The sequence below is a fragment of the Lissotriton helveticus genome, chromosome 1_1, assembly GCF_964261635.1.
Source record: "Lissotriton helveticus chromosome 1_1, aLisHel1.1, whole genome shotgun sequence".
Classification (NCBI taxonomy): Eukaryota; Metazoa; Chordata; class Amphibia; order Caudata; family Salamandridae; genus Lissotriton; species Lissotriton helveticus.
This window is the reverse complement of record NC_136057.1, coordinates 174,162,382-174,181,227: the sequence shown is the minus strand read 5'-3', so window position 1 is coordinate 174,181,227 and position 18,846 is coordinate 174,162,382. Positions and strand designations below refer to the sequence as shown.

General features: G+C 47.5%; 1 protein-coding gene across 1 annotated transcript in view; it reads right to left on the bottom strand.

Annotated features, from left to right (window-relative positions):
• IPO13 (importin 13) overlaps nt 1-18,846 on the bottom strand; it is a 651,059-nt gene that overhangs the window by 259,572 nt on the left and 372,641 nt on the right. The window contains exon 5 of the mRNA XM_078661811.1: nt 17,608-17,774. Within this exon, the coding sequence (XP_078517937.1) occupies nt 17,608-17,774 (167 nt within the window). The remainder of the gene's footprint in view (nt 1-17,607; nt 17,775-18,846) is intronic.

Below are 18,846 nucleotides of genomic sequence, written 5' to 3'. Positions count from 1 at the left end.
CGCTTCCTCCCCTCCAAGAGCTTCCCCCTAACCTGCCTTAAAAAACGATTTTGTGTCACTTTTGTCCTTTTAGATCTAATTTGGTACAGTAGCTAAAAAAGAAAAAAAAGCAACAATTGTCATTTTGCAGGTCTGTGAGCTTTTTTTTTTTAATATGCTTTAGCCATGCGGAATAGCATAGGGGATGCTGTGCGACATGGCTAAAACCATTGAAAAGTCAACAGGTCCTACTGGCGAACCCTACTGGCCTTGCCAATACTTGTTCTTCTCCCAGGATTCAGACTGGTTCGGAAAAACGCTTCCTTAGTAGTAGCTCTCGAGTGGCTCCATGCAGCTTCGGCAACAACTCTACTTGCCTGACAAGACAACACTAAAGCACACTGGGCACGAACCCGCACAGTAACGTCAAACAGACCATATCAACTGACATTTACAGCAGATAACACGTCTGCATAGCTTGGACTTTTATAGGTTTTGGCTCTAGCAGGAAGGGTGGTGAGATTATGTAGCCACCAGAAGTATCCCTATAGAAGGCAAGTAATTTATTTCTGATGGCTATGCCACTCTGCTGATTGCCCCCGCCTTGAATTTGATTTGGGAGGTGGCAATGAGCAGTGAAGATTAAGCAAGGAAAATATGCAGCACAGCACTGGAAAAGTATTTGTCACTGAAAGATAGGGTGGAAAGCGATAACATTTTCATAATGTATGAAAGAATGACCACATGGCTGTCCGAAAGCTGTCAGCCACCAGAATGCCCCTAATGAGAGCTCTCGAAGCAGCCATGACCCTATTGGGGTGGAAATCTGTGTCCTAATGAGACTCTTTGTTTACCCAGGCACAGCAGATCTTACAGATACATAGGATAAACCAACATGAAATGGTCATTTAGTCGCCGCAGTATACCTTCTTCGTGCCATGGTACCAGAAAACTATCTGCAGAGTAAAATGCAAAAGATGAAAATTATGCATCACCTCAAAAGGAGATTGCATATTAAAAGGCAACACCAGATTCAGAAAAAACGTTCAGAAAGCGCACCACCAAAGGGGACTTAAACAACGTTGGCTATCAGCGAGACACATTAAAGCAGGCAGGTAACCCTCGACTGTAGATACTGAATGCCCCAAGCGAGCAAGAGTACAAAGCACAATACATCAGAAAGAAGTGATTTAAAAGGATCCAAGCTTTCGGACCCACACTACTGCACAAATCTGTTCCAGCAACCCATATCAATTTCTGGCATCCAAGATGAAGTCAGCATCCTTGTCAGGGAGGCAAATGAACTCTAGCTGGCACCACTAAATATCCACGTGTGCAGCTACCGGATATACTGATTGGGTTGGAGGTCCTGGCCATCTTGAGGCCACAGTAGCTCTACCCTGCACAGGTGCGGAAGGGGCAGCCAAATGCGGAGTACCAACAGATTGGCATACAAGATCATTTTGGCTAAATCTGGGGTTATCAGGATTAGCTGAGGAGAAGAATCAGAGGAAACACATACAGCAGGCTCTGGGACTAGCTAATCCTGAAGGCAACTCCCATTCTGAGGGACGTGTATAGTACAAAACTAAAGGCACTTCTTATTCTGGGCTGTGGCAAAGAGATCTACTTTGAAAACCCCAAACTGGAGAAGATCAACTCTGTCAGTTCAAGGTGAAGTTCCCACATGTGGTTCTCAAGCAAGCGATGATTGAGCAGCAGCTCTCAAGTTGAGGGAACCTACTAGTCTGAGCATCCACTTCCACAGGAGAAATGCCTGTCGAGTTAGGATCTACAAGACTGAGTCACCTTGCCTGTTGATGTAAAGGATAGTGGTAGTGTTGCCCATTAGGACTGAATGGCATTCTGTGAGAAGGAAGGGATGAATGGCTTCTTGACAAGGTGGACTGCCCACACAGGCTGTTCCAACTCTGACGAAAGGCAATGTGCCATCATGTGCCCAGATGGGCATGCCAGCCCAGGGAGGTGGCATCCATGACCACACTATCCTTCAGTTGTGGAGGGCTGAACTGATGCACACTGAGATTTGTCCACCATTGCATGTCCAAGTAGAACGACTGAATATTTGAGCAGAGAGACTTCCCTAGAGGTGATGTCGCTGCCATTGCCAGCACCGCTCGAACACCCTCGTCCGCCATCTTGCATATGGAATCAAACAGATGCACACGTCTAAAAGGCCAAGCATCTGTAAGACCTGTAGGACTTGAAGATGCATCCAAGTCAGATACATCAGAAACCTCTCTGTAAAATCCACAATCCTCAGAGAAGGAGCAAAGTCCTTCATGCAGGTTGCGTCGAGCAACGCACTAATTAAAGTTAGCCTCTGCATTAGAGTGAGGTTGGACTTTTGGGTGTTTATCGTAAAGCGCACGTTGTGGACAAGAGTCATTGTGAGCCAAGGAAGTACCACAACCAATGCTTGGGCCGCTGCCTTGACCAGCCAGTCGACCAAGTATGGCCATTTTTGTACTCCAGACAGTCTCAGTGAAGCTGCCACAACTGCTAGCACTTTCAGAATAACACAAGATGCGGTCATCAGCCCAAATGACAAGACAGCGATTGATAGTCATGGAACCAAATGGTGAACCACAGGTAATCCTAGTAAAATTCAAAGATGGAAGGAAGCATTCTGGAAATAGAGAAACACAAGCCAATTCCCCCAACTTCCAGGATAATTAGCCTTGCCACAGGGATAGTAGCATCTTGAACTTGTCCTATCGAATGAACACCTTCAGATTCCGACGCAAACAGAGTGAGATGGAACGGTAGGGTAGGGAGCTGCCCTTGCCTAGCTGTCTATCGTGACCACCTCGTAGTCAATGGAAAAGTATGTGAACCAGGTGAGAGAGCTGCCTATGCCAGGAATACTGATCTCTGGAATAGACCCAGAAATGTCTGTACCGCTGATGCAACTGCCGTGCTTATGATGCCAGTTCTATCAAGAGAGGTGTGGCCCTTCTATTCTTGAAACATGAGTGACCCAGAGGGCAGGGGATCAGTTTTTATAGACATCCAACATGGACAGATGGAAGGCCTCGATGACTGCGGGGTCGACAGACAGCAAGCTGTATCTTTTGCAACGTTGGAATCAGCTTGTATCAGAAAAAAGAGGAATGGCACCGAAGAGAAAATCATCAGACAATGAAGCTGTGACTCTGAATGATCCCTGGGATTGGACAACTTCCTTTGGCACTTTTGGTGTTTTTTTGTGAAGATCTCTAGGTGTATCGTTGCCTAACAGGAGACTTACCTGTCGGGAAAGGGGGTATGCTTTGGTGTTTATGTGTAGGGCTTAGCTGAGGATAAACTGGCCTGCTCCTGGATTCCCTTTGGGTACATTGAGTGCAAAACAAGTTGCATGTCACAGAGTCATAATCATGTGGATCCCATTGAAACAACCAGTTATGATACAGCTTCAATCTTCAAATCTCTGGAGGAGAAATGCATTGTAGTCGCTGCTGAAGTTTATGAGTTTTTTGTTAGTGAAGCACCAAGAGAAAGAGTTTGGACCAAGTTGATAAAGTACAGAAAAACGAAACTTAAGCCACCAAGCATGTAGACCGGCAACTATTATATGCTGGTGCCGTCACGTCCAGAGAGCGAGATCATGGCTGAAGTCACATTACTTCATCTAGCAGTGCAAGGAAAGGAATATGCTACTTACCAGTATGCATCTGTTCTTGGCATGTAGAGCTGCAGAGTAATACATTTAGCAATAGATCGCCACCTGGTGTTGGGCTCGGATGATTGCAGGTTGTTGGCGTCTTCTTGGAAGAAGTCTTTGTAGTCACGAGATAGGTGACTCCTCCCTTGGACAATACTGCGCATGGTCATCGACTCCATCAGATTGTTTTTCGCCATGATGGGAAATGATGGAGTTAGTAGAAGTAAAGAGAAAGGATGTCCATGCCTGTGCATCTAAGTAAGATGAGTACTGGAACGGATACAAGTCCCGGGGAGGCGGGAGGGCATGTACAACTCTGCAGCTCTACATGCCAAGAACAGATGCATACTGGTAAGTAGCATATTCAGTTCGAGGCATATGAGCTGCAGGTTGTACATTTAGTAACGATTTATAGTGTGGAAAATTAGTACGGTTTGGTAAACATTATCTGCGCCATCTTGCCTTTTTCCCTGATGCCACACTTTTGTCGTGTGCACCCACCATTTTAGGTGCCTCGATCAGAACCACCCTCTGCACGCCACTGACCCCCAGCATAGCCCTTCGCCCTCGCAAAGCCCGCACGCTGACAACCCCCCCGCTCTCGCATGCCTTGGGTCATAAACCCCTCTTCAGCGCAGCTCTGCCTCAGAACCCCATCCTGTTCCCAGCGCGACACCTCCCTTCATTCCTTTCATGGTCCCAGGCCCTTTTTTGATACAAACCCCCTTTCCTGTGTGCCCGTTTGTCTTCCTCGTTCCCAGGCCGCCACCTAGCTCTGCGGATACTGTTTATTGCCCCCCCCGTACAGTAGGAAGCTTCCCTCATCAAAGGACCCTCGAGTTGATCAAAGCCCCCACCCTATGAGATCCGATCAACCCCCCACATCCCGTGAATCGGCGGGATGTCCAGCTGCGCGATAATCATCACCTGTTGTGACCGGGGTGGGGACTTCAACTGTAAATGTGTGTGGGAACGGGCCTGAGGGGGAGATTCAGAGGATGTCCTTTCATACTTCAAAGCATTACAAGAATGTGTTACCTGCAATAAAGATCATGAACATGTGTATAAGAGGCCAGGCCTCAGAGATGCGGCTAGAGCACCTCGTGACGATACTGGCTGTCTGAACTGATGTGTTCTCGTCCGGAGAGAATAAACCTTGTTTCCTGCCTTCCAGTCTCCAGCGCCTGCCTCTTCATTGATTAATATTTTGTGGGTTAAAGAGGCGATACCGCCGGGCAAATATTGATTGTCCATGACCTAGTTTTAACAATAGGAATATGAAAATAGGCGTCCTTTAGGTCTAGTGTTGTCAGAAAGTCTCCCTGTTGTAGTAATGGGAGTACTTGTTGTAAAGTGATCATGTGAAAATGATCTGATTGAATGTAGTGGGTTAGGGGCCTGAGGTCGAGGATTGGTCTTAATGTCCCGTCCTTTTTGGGTATTAGGAAATACAGGGAGTAGACTCCTGTTCCTTGTTCCTGTAAGGGGACCTCTTGAATAGCATCTTTTTGTAGAAGTGCTAGAACTTCCTGTTGAAGCAGTGTTATGTGTTCTGTGGGCATTGGACGCTGCCTGGGTGGTATGTTTGGGGAGGTTGCTGTGAGTTCTAGGCAGTAGCCATGTTGGATAATTTGTCTTATCCACCTGTCTGTTGTGATGGAATCCCAGACAGGTAGGAACTGTAATACTCTGCCCCCTACTGGTGTGGAATGTTGTAGGGGAGGCAGAGGGAAGTCACTGTTTGGGAGTGGAAGAGGAGCGGTTGTTGTTGTTACCGCTACCTCTTCCCTTATTGTTGTTGCTCTGTACCCTCCTCTATAGTAACCTTTATTAGAGGGGGTTTGTGTATGTGTTTTAAAAGATGACGTGTTATCTGCACCGGTCTGCTTGGAGCCTCCTCTATAAGAGGAGCGACGAAAAGAACCTCTAGTCTGGGTAGATAGTAATGCACCCATAGACCTAGCAGTGTCTGTGTCCTTTTTCATCTTTTCTAGCGTATTATCTACCTCTGGCCCGAACAATTGGTTCTGATTGAAGGGCTGGTTGAGGATGGTAGTTTGCACCTCTGGTTTGAAACCGGAAATGCATAGCCATGCATGACGCCTGAGGATAACACTGGTTTTAACTGCCCTAGATGCTGTGTCAGCTACATCTAGTGCGCATTTAATGGAGGCATTTGATATTAGTTTGCCTTCCTGTAAGAGCTCTGCTGCGTGATCTTTGTATTGATCTGACAGATGGTCCATTAACTTTTCTAGTTGGTCGTAGTGAGCCCTATTGTAGCGTGAGAGTAAGGCTTGTGTGTTTGCTATGCGCCATATGTTTGTTGCTTGTGCAGCAATCCGTTTCCCTGACGCATCAATGATTTTTGATTCTTTGTCGGGGGGAAGGGGTGTCCCCAGAAGTCTGGGAATTGGCTCTTTTACGTGCATTTGACACTACTAAAGAGTCCAATGGTAGGTGTCCCTTAATGTAGATAGGATCTGATGGTGCTGGCCTATACTTTTTCTCTATTCTTGGATTTAGTACCCTACACCTTACTGGGACTTTAAAAATATCTGGGGCATGTTTAATGACCCCCTTGATCATAGGTGGTATTTGAGTAGATCTCTGTGATTGCTCAAAAGTGTCTAATATGAAATCCTCTTCAATGGCATCAGAGTGCATTGGAACTCCGTGCAGCTCTGTTTAGTAGATGATTGAACCCAATACTATCCTCTGGAGGGGAATGTTTTGTTGGGTAATACTGAGGATCAGGTATGTCTGGTGCATTATTTGGTTGGAAATGATATGCATCATCCGCTTTGGTATAATCTGGGTTGACATCTTCATCCTCATCTAAGGGATATGTATGTGTATCTGGTACATCATCCCCCCCACCTAAATCATACTCTTCGTCAGTGTGGTGTGATGATGCAGGAGATTGAGCAGGAGAAGTTATGGGCTCAATATATGGATTGATAGGAGAGGAAGAAGGTGAAAGAGAGGAAGGGTGCATTGGAGATGTTGCACAATCCTTTTTAGCAGGTACCACAGTTGGAAGTGATGTGTCTGCTGCTCTTTTCTTGTGTGGAATGGCTTCCACATGTCCAGTTTTTGGATTGATATAGACCTTTTTCTGCTTTGGATCTGGTCTAAATAGCTCTTCCTCTTGTATAGTCCTCTTCGGCGCCGATTTCTTCGGTGTCGATAGTGGTTCTTTAGCGGTTTTTGCCTTAGGAGGAGTTATTGAGTCCTGTGGCAATTTCTTCGGTGCCGAAGGTTCTTTAGGCTTGTGTGTATCAGGCCTTGTGGTCTTTGGTACTGTTATCGAAGATTTCGGCGTGGAGACAGGTTTTGTTGGTCCTGTTGCGCCGGAGTCTATCTTCCCGTCTTTGTTTTTGGAGCCGGATGGTTTCGGAGTCAAAGCTTTCGGTTCCGTTACTGTTTTTGGTTTCGGAACCGATGCCTGTGTAGGTTTGGGTGCCAAAGAGTCTTTGGGCGCTGAAGGGTGTGTTGGCTTCGGTGCCGAAGAGTCCTTCGGTGTGGAAGGATGTTTCGGTGCCAATGGAGGAGGTGGAATTGGCATATGTGTTTTTTCGGTGCCGAGGCACCGGAAGGCGTAGTCTTTTTCCTCGGAGCCGAGCCGGAAGGTAGAGGGTAGATTTCGGTCTCGACTGGGCCCCATGGGCGGAGTGCTGACCGTTGCCTTTGGTTTGGGCAGTGTCTGTGGTGCAGGGGCAGAGGTACTCACGGGTTGTCGAGATGCAATCGAGTCGTCCGAGTCCTCTGCTCCCGATATGATCTGGAGATCAGGCGAGTCTTCCTCGGCGTCGAGTGGAGCCTCGTCCGCAGAGATATCTTTGAGTGGGTTCTCGTCCTCGGAGACGTTCTGTTCGCCGATCTCCTCCTCAAAGATGGCCTCCGGTGCTGGCGCTGATCTCCCCATCTCGTGTCGACGGGCCCTCCGATCCCGAATGGTCTTTTTCGATCGGAAGGAGGCACAGGCTGTGCAGGTCGACTCGTGTTCTGGCGAGAGACAGAGGTTGCAAACCTCGTGATGGTCGCTATGAGGGAATTTTGCTCGACATACCGGGCATCTTTTGAATGGAGTTCTTTCCATGAGGCGTAGGCCGTACGGCGCCGATGGGCCCAACGGCCCGCGTCGATGCACCGGGATGTAGCTAGTGATGTCGAAAAGTGTCTTCGATGTCGAAAGTTGTTTGTCTAAAGTTTTACGCTTTGAAAATGCCGAAAAAGTATTTTCTAGCCGGAGCGGAAAACTTTCATCCGAACCCAGTGGCAGAAAAAAACAATCGGAGGATGGAGTCGATGACCATGCGCAGTATTGTCCAAGGAAGGAGTCACCTATCTCGTGACTACAAAGACTTCTTCCAAGAAGACAACAACAACCTGCAATCATCCGAGCCCAACTCCAGGTAGCGATCTATTGCTAAATGTACAACCTGCAGCTCATATGCCTCGAACAAGGGTTTTCAGGGTCAGTCTGGCATGTGGTAGGATATTCCTTAAGTGAGGAATCTGCAGAAAGACATTCATTAGAAGAGGGCTTTCAGGCATTTTCTGCGTCTCTTCCCAACCTCACAGTTCTTCAAACAGACCCAGTTCTACCACGTCATTCCCAGATCCCAAGAGGGAAGCAGGTATGCTGCGGACGTCTCTAGTGGCTTGAGGGCAAGGATGGAGACGGATGTGTGGCTCTGCAATGCTATGCTAATGTGCAATGCAAAGGCAAGAGCAGGTGAGAGCTAGTGAGTTGCAGCTGCGTGGCCTCTCAAACGATGTGAGGGCAGAACCACAGTCTCCAGTGCTTTCTGCCACAGATTGCTGCTATGCTCCATCCGGGCCTATGGCCTGTAAACTTGGAGTAAACCCGTCTCTTCTCACATCTCTACAACAGAATGTTTTAAGCTCAGTTTATGAAACATCCTGATCAGTACCTGTACCAGGACAAGCAAATTGATCAGCCACCTTGGCCATTAGCAAACACGGGACATACTCTGGTTACCCAAGATCACGGCTTATTTTTTTCTAAAACTTTTGGTATGCTTGTGCATCATTGAGCGAGAAGAGAACCACCTTGAATCAAGTTTCCATTTCCAGAGTCTGAAAGTTAACCCCACCATCTCTTGACTCTCCTTGCTGCGGGAAGGGGTGAGCTTGCTCTGGGAGAAGGAGGCATTGGCACCAAACAATCTGAGCTCATTCCAAGGTTAGATTAGTTAATCACTCTGGTGAGTATGGAGCATTCACGCAACCTATGTATACACCGGAGCAACCAGACCCCACTCCACTCCACTCTGCAGCATAGACCTGATGGCCCACTCAGCACCCGCTTATGTCACCAATGTTGCCTTACACCACATGATTTCTCCGACCCTCATGTGATCTCTTCATCCACCTTCTCAAGGGCACTCTTAAATACAAGATCATCAAGCAAACTCCGGAACAGCAGTGACATGAATGACTGTCTCTTTACCTCCTTATCAACAATATATCTGTTCTCAGACTAGGCGTATCCTCTTCATCTGACCCACTGTCACCCAGCTACATCATCATAAGTAGAAACAGAAGCATAGAGTATACATGCATTAATCTTCTCTGATATCACCTGGAAGGTGAACGCGTGCAGCCTGAATTACTAGAGTTGCCGCCACTGCTTACTAACTCTGTTAAATTTATGTGACATTTACAACCTACCATTGCGATCGCCGCTTTTAGCTCACTGCACTGAACGCGCGCAGCCTGATTGAATAGACTCGCCGTTGCTTTTAATCTTTTTTAATACACCTTTGTATTTTAAACTACTATTGTGAAATACTGTCCCTACCTGAATTCCGCTTGCAGGTTCCTCCCTAAGCCCCAGTCCGACACGGCTTGTGCCGATTGCTCGGAGGGCTGTCACGGGAGCTTCTGCAGCACTTCCGGCGGATGCCGGAATTAGCACACCAGTTGCTGAGGCTCCCCACACTACAAAGGGCTCAGAGCAAGCGCAAGCGCAGCAAGCGCAAGCGCAGCGGGCGCGCCAGCGGCGCGCCTCAGGCAAGCCCGTCTGCGCCCGTCCGCGCCTGGTCCGAGCCCAGAGCCATACCTTATGGTCCAAACAATGATACAATCAGGTACCATTATTCTCATACGGCTTTACTTAACTTAAGGCCCCCTGCCACATGCCCCGATACATGTTTTTCCTTCTGCGATCGGGCCTACATTACTAAAGTATGCTCTCACTGTCTCTTCAAACTTCAGAGCAAAATAAACTCCCATGCTGCACCCCTACCACCTTTAAAACATAAAAAAATGTATCTAACTTTGCAGCAGCCATCATCAACGCCAGGTACCTGTGCAAACAAAGAGGAAACCGCTGATCTAATTATCTCCCACAATTTGGACCTTCTCTTTATTACGGAAACTTGGACCAATCCATCCTCAGAACCGGATCTCCTAGTGGCTGTCCCAGAAAGTTATAACATTCTTAGACAAGACCGAGTTCTAAAAACTGGGGGCGGAATTGCTATAATCTATCGTAGCATTTTTAAAACTGTTATTAACCCAGTCCCTCTTACAACCTGCGAGGCATTACACTTCTCCATAGCCCTCGGCCCCTGCCAGCGCCTCAAGGGTATCCTACTCTACCGTCCACCTGGTAGCAAAACTCAGTTTCTAACCACCTTCATTGAGATGGCAGAATCCCTAGCCACTGACAATTCCACCATAATCCTAGGCGATTTTAACTTCTTCTTGGAAAACCCCAATGATAGAGACTCATATACCCTCCAATCAGAACTAAAGGCAATAGGCCTGTAGGAGAGTAGGGTCTGCTATCCTATGGTCACCCAATTTTTGCTTTTTGCTTCACTGGTTTTCGACTTAATGTGGCTGTGGGCCTGCTAATCAGACCCCCAGCCTGCTGTTCTCTTTCTAAATTCACAGACATTTACTATAGGTACATAACCAATTTGGTACTGGACACCTTGTCAGCCCCTATCCAGTGTACACTAGGTGCCAAGGGCCTAGGTGCATCCAAGGCCTACCAGGGGCTGCAGCATATCTTTTGCCACCCCTGGCTGGTACTTAAATCGACACAACTGACTGTTCCCACAGCTGGGGCAAGGTGGTGTAATCACCCCTTGCTTAGATATAGTATACCTATGTCTAAACCTATATCTGGACACATCTATACCTATCAGTCACTCCTATGGCAGGCCTTTACAGTCCTGGAGGCAGAGTGCATGGTTTTATGTGAGATGGTGCTCTAGCATGAGCTGAGCCTGACTGCAGTGTTGGGACCAATTCCTTAATGCTGTTCCAGTGATACTGCCATACCATATACTCTTAAGTGCATTATAATCCTTACGGTTATTGCAACTCTGGTTTGGCTTCATCAAAACATGTCGTGTTTGGTGTCATACACAATGGAATACTATCCCCTTGCCAGTCCTGGTAATGGGGATAGCATCCCACCCTTCTAGAGGGTGCAGGCATGTTACTTTACTAAAACGCAGTTAATCCTAACCAGAGCCCCAGCATCACAAAATGGATGCTGCTGCCACAGACACATGTCTGGCCTCCTGCTCCTGACCGAAACTCGGCAGAGGACGCCTGGACAAAGGGTTTCCTGTCACAGGGAGGCGTCACACCACCCCAGACAGGAGATAGTGGATTGTAGCAGGGAGGGTTGAATGAAACTAGACACTGCCTGGGGCGCACAAGGTGTCCCTGGGCAGATTCCAGTCAAACCGGTTCTGGGGCAATCCTGCCCCAGTCTTGGCGCGAAGCTGGACAAAGGGAAAGGGGTGTAACCACCCCCTTTCCAGGTCCCACCCATAGGAGGGACCTAGCAGGTAATCCAGCCCCCAGATTTGGAATATAGGTGGGAGCAGTGCCAATGCACATCAGATTATCCTGACTGAAACTTATGAAACGAAACTCTGGACCCTTCGACATCCCACTCCTCGTGGAAGACTGAAGAATCTCCCTTGTGGTCAAGGAGTGACCACCCTGTGCAAACAGGCACCATCCAGCACCTCGACGTTTGCTTTGTTGCAGTTCCCACCGGAACTCGAGCGACAGAGATCGACAAGACCCAGCGTGCCTGCGTTCTAACAGCCCGATCCACAGTCCCTGCAGAGCTGAGACCCGTGGAGGCGACCTGAAGCGTGGGAGCGGCCATCTTGGAGAAACAACGAAGCGCTGACCGTGCAGCATCCAAGGCCCCCTCCAAGCTGTGCATTGGAGTCTGAGAAGCTCCAGCCCCGAGCACCTTGTGCACCGAAGCTCATCCCTCCACACTCGACGAGTGCTGCGTGGGGCCCTTTTGCATCTTTCTGCTCGACGCGTTGGTCCGGTCGCTTGCCTGTTGGCTAGTGGCCCCAATACCGCCGAAACCTTGAATTTACACAGCTAGTCTGGTTGCTCCAGACTGGCACTAGCTCCCCTGAAAAGTAGCACCCGCTCAGACCTTGCTGGTCCGAGTGTTAAGCCATCTTCGATTCCTGCGTGGGTTGCATTTGCCAAGGCCTGTTGACTCTGATCTTGAAGCCAACACCGCCCACAGCAAGAGCCTTCGTGGGACAGCTCGTGATTCACTCCAGGACATCCTCGGTGCCCCAGAGACCACGTGGCAGCGGAGAGAAGCTACACGGCATCGACCTGATTGCGCCCAACATTGCCTGGTTCCTTCCTGGTCACTGGCTAGTGACCCAGACTCTGTCCCCTCTGCTTTCAGGTACTCTACAACTTCGATCCACCCTTGGATCGCACCGGACACTTCTCTTCTGGACGCCTGCAGCATCTTCATCTCCAGGCACCCTAGATCTTCGTGACGAAACCCCACACACCTTTGCACCTGTGCACCCGCTTCCTGTGGGTGAGGTAACTCTTGAACGCCGGTGCTCCTGTAGTGTGTTACACCTCTAGTGTCTAAGTCTAAAGTTTTGTCCTTCTAGCCCAGTCGGAAGACTCTTAAAACTGTAACTCGATAACTTTTACGCACCATTGACTTTGCATTGGTGCATGCTTGTGCCTTCTGCACTGCACCCGAATTCCGCGGGCTACTGCCGCCCTAACTGCTGTTAGTGCATCGTAGTCCAAGCGATTCCCAAGGCCCTAGGCCTTACCCCAGATCGATGAGTGATTGTTATACCACTTTATTGATATATGGTTTGAGTGGCCACCGGCCTCATCCAAAATGTGCAACTTGTCTATGTTTAACTGTGCTTTTATTTAAACGCTTGTGCTTCATTGCTCATAAAGAGTAGTGGGGATTATTCTAAGAATAAATACATATATTTTGATAATATATAACTTGTGTGGTGTCCTTTCATTTGATATTACAGGATTGTATATGGTAAAACAGCTCGCTTTACTCGCCCTTTGAAGTTAAGCCTTTAAGGCTGCTTAGTCCATGCTACCCCCTAGGATAGCTTGTCTATAAGGTTGACTTACAACCACCACCATAAGGGATTGTTTGGACTGGTATAAGGTGCCCCCAGAACTGGAGACATCATACATCAGGCCAACTTCTCACAAGGCCTCACCCAACTGGTTCAAAGTAGCACCCATGACGCAGGCCACACCTTAGATGGGTTATTCACCAACATCAAAAACATTAAGGTGAAAGAGGTTCGGCCCCTTGCCTGGTCAGATCACCATGCTATATTATTTGAAATCCCGTTGGATACCCCATCACCACCCATCACCATAAAAAGTATACCAAAATCATTCAAATCTTGGAAAGACCTTCATAGTCAACAACTTAAGGATCTCTTGCCTAAATCACAACCTAAATTCCCCACAGATCCTAATTCAGCTGCTATAGACTACACACACTGGCTAACCACTGTCATGGACAAACTCGTTCCAAAAAAATCCCAGTCTAAAAATCGAAACTCCCCATCTGCCCCTTGGTTCACCAGCGCCCTCAGGGAACAAAAACAGTTGTGTAGAAACCGAGAGAGACACTGGAGAAAAATGTATTCCTCCGATGAGAAAATTCTCTACAAAAAAGAACTTACTAAATATAAAGCCATGATCCACCAAGAAAAAAGCTTATATTTCTCTAATCTGATCAAAAAATCCAATAACTCCAATAAACAACTCTTCCAGGTTGTTTCCAAACTATCACATCTACCCTCTCAGACCCTCCCACCACAGTCGCAAGCCTTCTGCAACAACCTAGCCACCTACTTCTTTGATAAAGTTAATAATATATACATCAATTTCTCTGACCACCCCACAGAACCTGCATCCTGGCAACCCATAAGCGACCATAGGCCCACATTCAATCAGTTTCAACGAATCACGGCCACGGAGGTCACTACAGTCATGACTTCCGTTACATCTGGATCGGCCAATGACCCATGCCCCCCTGCCATCCTCCTTCTGGCGGCTGACATCATAGCCCCTCAACTAGCAGAAATATTTAACTCCATGTTTCGCACTGGCATTTACCTCGATATCTGGAAAGACACCCTTGTCAAACCTCTTCTGAAAAAACCTCACTTGGACGCAGAAGATACTAAAAACTACAGACCAATTGCTAGCTTACCTTTCGCAGCCAAGGTAGTCGAGAAACTCATGAACACACAAATTTCACAATACATTGAAGACCATCATCTCCTGGATGATACACAATTTGGTTTCCGCAAGTATCACAGCACGAAGACAGCCCTGATCAAAGCGGCAGATGAAATAAGAGCCATTTTAGACCAAGGAGGCACAGCTGTGCTCATTCTACTGGACCTTTCCGCTGCTTTTGACACGGTCGACCATAACATCTTGATCGACCGTGTCAACAGCATAGGTGTCCAGGATAAAGACAGTGACCTCCTTTCATCATTCCTCTCCAATCGCACCCAGACAGTCACGCTAGGAAACTTCAGATCTGCTCAGATGACACTACCATGTGGCGTCCCACAGGGCTCATCCCTGAGCCCAACGCTATTTAATGTTTGTGTAACTGATTTAGCAAGAGTCATCAAGTCTCATGGGATGAGCCTTACGTCTTACGCGGACGACACCCAGTTGGTCCTGGCCATAAAAAACAATGGACAGGAAATAGCAGCCAACTTCCAGCACGGCATGCTCGCGATCAGCGACTGGATGGCCACAAATTGTCTGAAGTTAAATTCCGAGAAAACGGAAGTCATGATCTTTGGCAAGCTCAGCCCGACCTGGCCCACTGCCTGGTGGCCCACAGAACTAGGTCCCCCGCCCAACCCTGTCACCAAGGTTAGGAACCTAGGTATAGTACTGGACGACAAACTCACTTTTGCCGCTCATGCCAATGCCATCGTCTCTTCCTCTTTCTACAAACTGATAACTATAAAAAAAATCCTCCCCTTTCTCCCCCCCAATTCTGGAAAAATACTGGTCACAGCTTTTGTAATGTCCTCCTTGGATTATTGTAACAGACTTTTTATCAATGCCCAGCAACAAGTTATCCGCAAACTACAGTCGGTACAGAACGCAGCGGCAAGAATGCTCTCGGGAACTCCTAAGTTCAAACCCATTGCCCATATTATCAAAAGTTACCACTGGCTTGCAGTAAAAAACCGCATTAAATTCAAGGCTTTATGCATCGCTTACAAAGCCTAACGCAAGCTAGGACCCCGGTTCCTTCTCAACTCCTTAGCTTTCCATGTCCCTAACCGACTACTACGATCTTCCAACGCCCTCATGATGTCCGTACCACGCACTAAAACAGCCTCCTGGGGCGATCGAAGTTTCATTGTCTCTACAGCCAAACTTTGAAATTCTCTCGATTTAGACACTCGATCCAGTCCCACTCTGTTAGCTTTCAGGAGAAGAATAAAGACCTGGCTGTTCAATCAATAATTCACCCCATCTTCTGCAACGTTCACAGCGCCGAGACGCCCTAGGGCATGTGATGCGCTTTACAAATTTCAAAATAAATAAATAAATAAGGTGATCCCTCATCCTAAATATGTATCCTGTGGTCACATTGTCGCTGGAAGCATCATTAGCTCCATATCCATAGCTGACGCCTCTGTGCTGTAATAACCTCCAAAGAGGACTGTCGCTGCATTCCTAGCAGACACTTATTCCAAAATCTCTTGTGTGATGAGTGACCTTGACACCCAGGGGGAGGATCATGTAAATTTGTGCCCATGAAGGTTAACTGTAGACAGCCTATGCATACTACAGTAAACCCGTGCACTGTACAGGCGCAACCTATTGTACACCATGAACAATAATATCAATATCAAAGAGTACATGCCAATCTTTCCCAGGCTATTCCCTCAACCTCTGCAACATGGTGGGCACCTCCTCACCACCCACACAATCCCTCAGTTGTAGCAGATGCTCCCAAGCTGAGTTATCAAGGTGCAAGTGAAGGCAGTCCTATACCCGACAGCACTTCAATACACATAAAAAGGCACTTAGAACAGTAATGACCACCCGGAATTGGGGTAATTAACCTAACTCCTTCATCTCATTTACTCTCTTAACCGCAAACTCAACTATCCCACACAATCAACTCTTTCTCATCTTCACTCCAGGAACAACCATAACCACATCAAACATCCTGCAGCTCTACTATAAGAAAAACATCGACACGCTTTACATTGTTACTGGATGGGACATGGACAAAGAGAGAATGGGGTACGAGCTCAAAGAGTGGAGGGCTATGGGCTGAGAGAGTGGAGGGCTATGGGCTGAGAGAGTGGAGGGCTAAGGGTGAGAGAGCAGAGGGATAAAGGAAATAGGACTGAGACATATGGGCCGAGAGGACTGAGGGTTATGAGCTGAGAGGGCAGGGAGATGTGGGCTGAGAGGGCAGAGGGCTGTGGGTTGAGAGGGCAGAGAGATATGGGTTGAGAGGGCAGAGAGATATGGGTTGAGAGGGCAGGTGGGTATGGGCAGAGAGGGTAGAGGGATATAGGCCAAGAGGGTGGAGGGATATGAGCGGAGAGATATGGTCTGGGAGCCGAAAGTGGGTCAAGAGACTAGATATGGATGCAGGAGTGTGTTGCAAGGTGGAGTATGTATGGGTTGGCAGTTGACGGGGTCAAAGAAGATGGGGTGAGAAAGTGTGTACGTGATTTTATTGAAGTTGAGAGGATCTACTTTAAGCAGGGGAGCAATGGTCAGTGCGTTAGTCTTTGAAATTAGACCGATCAGACTGCAAATGAAGTTACAAAAGTAAGCAGGACGTGTTACAAGTGCACTTTCTCTATAGAGTTAAATATTCTAAATGTGCCAGACTGCTAGGCAGGGCTCCTCTTTTACTCTTCTGCCACCAAAGAAGACCGACCAGCAAAGCCCTCCAGGCGTCAACTCTGCTGGTCACTGTACAACCAACCACATGATTCCAAAAGTGATAACAACCTGTACATGGGCACAATACAGAAGGGGGAGTAGGTTTACTACGCTACTTGAGAGCCATCTTTATCAAGAGCTTCTCTGTCTCTCTCAAGAAACATTACCACCTGGCCAGGGTGTTTACAAATCTTAGGGTTCAAACATACCTGTCAAGCATTCAAGGTATGCAAACCCAAATATATGAGGGTATACAGAACCTGTCCAATGTCAGACCAATGGGACAACCCTTCCTGGTGGTGACAATCCTGTGCACTAGAATATTAATACCATGTGTTTCCCTGCAATGGCTTGAACACCACTGGTGCAAGCCAACAATGTCATCAACGTTGGGACAGCAGGTCTTGGGGGGAGGTTGTCTTCAAGACATGGAATCTGTTGTAAATGATACTTTATTTTGGTAAAGAGAATAAAAGACCAGACACATCAATGAAGGTAAAGTGGGGGGCCAAGTATGATCTGACTGGTCAAAGTAAACTCGCGGTCATCACTTGCTGCTACATTCTACTTTCCCATCTTTATGTCCTTCATATAGAGGCTTCTCCTGGCCACTGCCTTTACCCAGCAGTTTTGAAGACTAATTCCCACCCAGGCTCACGTACCTGTAGATCCGGAACTGTTCCTTCTCATCAGACGACCAGGACGCGTACTCTTCATCCGCAGGGAACTGGGCCTTGTGGAGCAGGACATCAACCAGCTGGAAGTACACAGGCCGGTAAATCTGCATGTAGACAGACTGCTTCTCGGTCTCAAAGGAGAGGATGTCGTCCTGGGAAGGCAAGAGGACTCAATGAAATCTACTGTCATCAATTCACACATACCAAGAGGCATGTCCAGATGGCCCTATCCTCTCCGCATCCAATATAACAGTCAGAAGTCCCCTTGACCCGTTTCACACATCCCCAAAATATGCAATCATGAAAACACTTTAAACCTCACACTACTTCCATTGGTATTCAAACGTCTATGGTGTCAAGAATGTTGCCGATTTCGCCCCCCCCATTCAGTCTACGACATTTTATAATTTGTAGCTATAGCACAGAAGATAATAAACTATTATGCTGTTTTCCAGGATTTTGATGCTCTTTGTGCCAGATGCCAACAGGTATGATATCAAATTTCAGCTCATCCTGGACAGCATGCGAATAGCGAAATGTCAGGACCAATATTTTCCATGTGTTGTTCACATCACAAACTGAATGGTCACTAACAGGTAATTATCAAAAGCACTCGCAAGTACAGCCCAACCACCGTTGAAACAGGCAACCTGTAGGTTCCACACATCTCTACCACAGGCACTCAGCCAACATCCCAACTACATTATCTGACACAGCAACATCAGTAGTTTCTAGGTTGTCCATTTGTCCAGCTCTTTAGTTTGGGTCCAACAGTCTAAGATCTGTTGCATGCAGAAAGCGACCTCTGCTTGGAACTGGTAAAAAAAAATACCAGCAAACAAAGAAGCTCATGACCAACCTAGTTGCAGCTTGGCTGGTCTACCTAAGGTGGCACCTTTACGAAATGAGGTGAGATGAAGAGGTGCAAGTGATGATTGAGTCAGTGGAAAACATCAGTAAAGTCCATTGAACGGTTGAGTTTTAGGCACAAAGGTGAGGAGCAAACATTGCCTTCTCTGAAAGATGTCTAAGTGCAGCGGCATCCACTCAACCAAAGCAGAGGAAATCTGGACAATGAAAGCTCATCTTTTCTCTTCAAAATAGTCTATTCTAAGCTACGAAAGGATCAATCCCTGCCTTGAATCTGCCCACTTCTCTAGACATGCGCTGCACCTGTAGGAACTGCAGCATGACAGAATGTAGGCTGTGATCACTATTAAACCG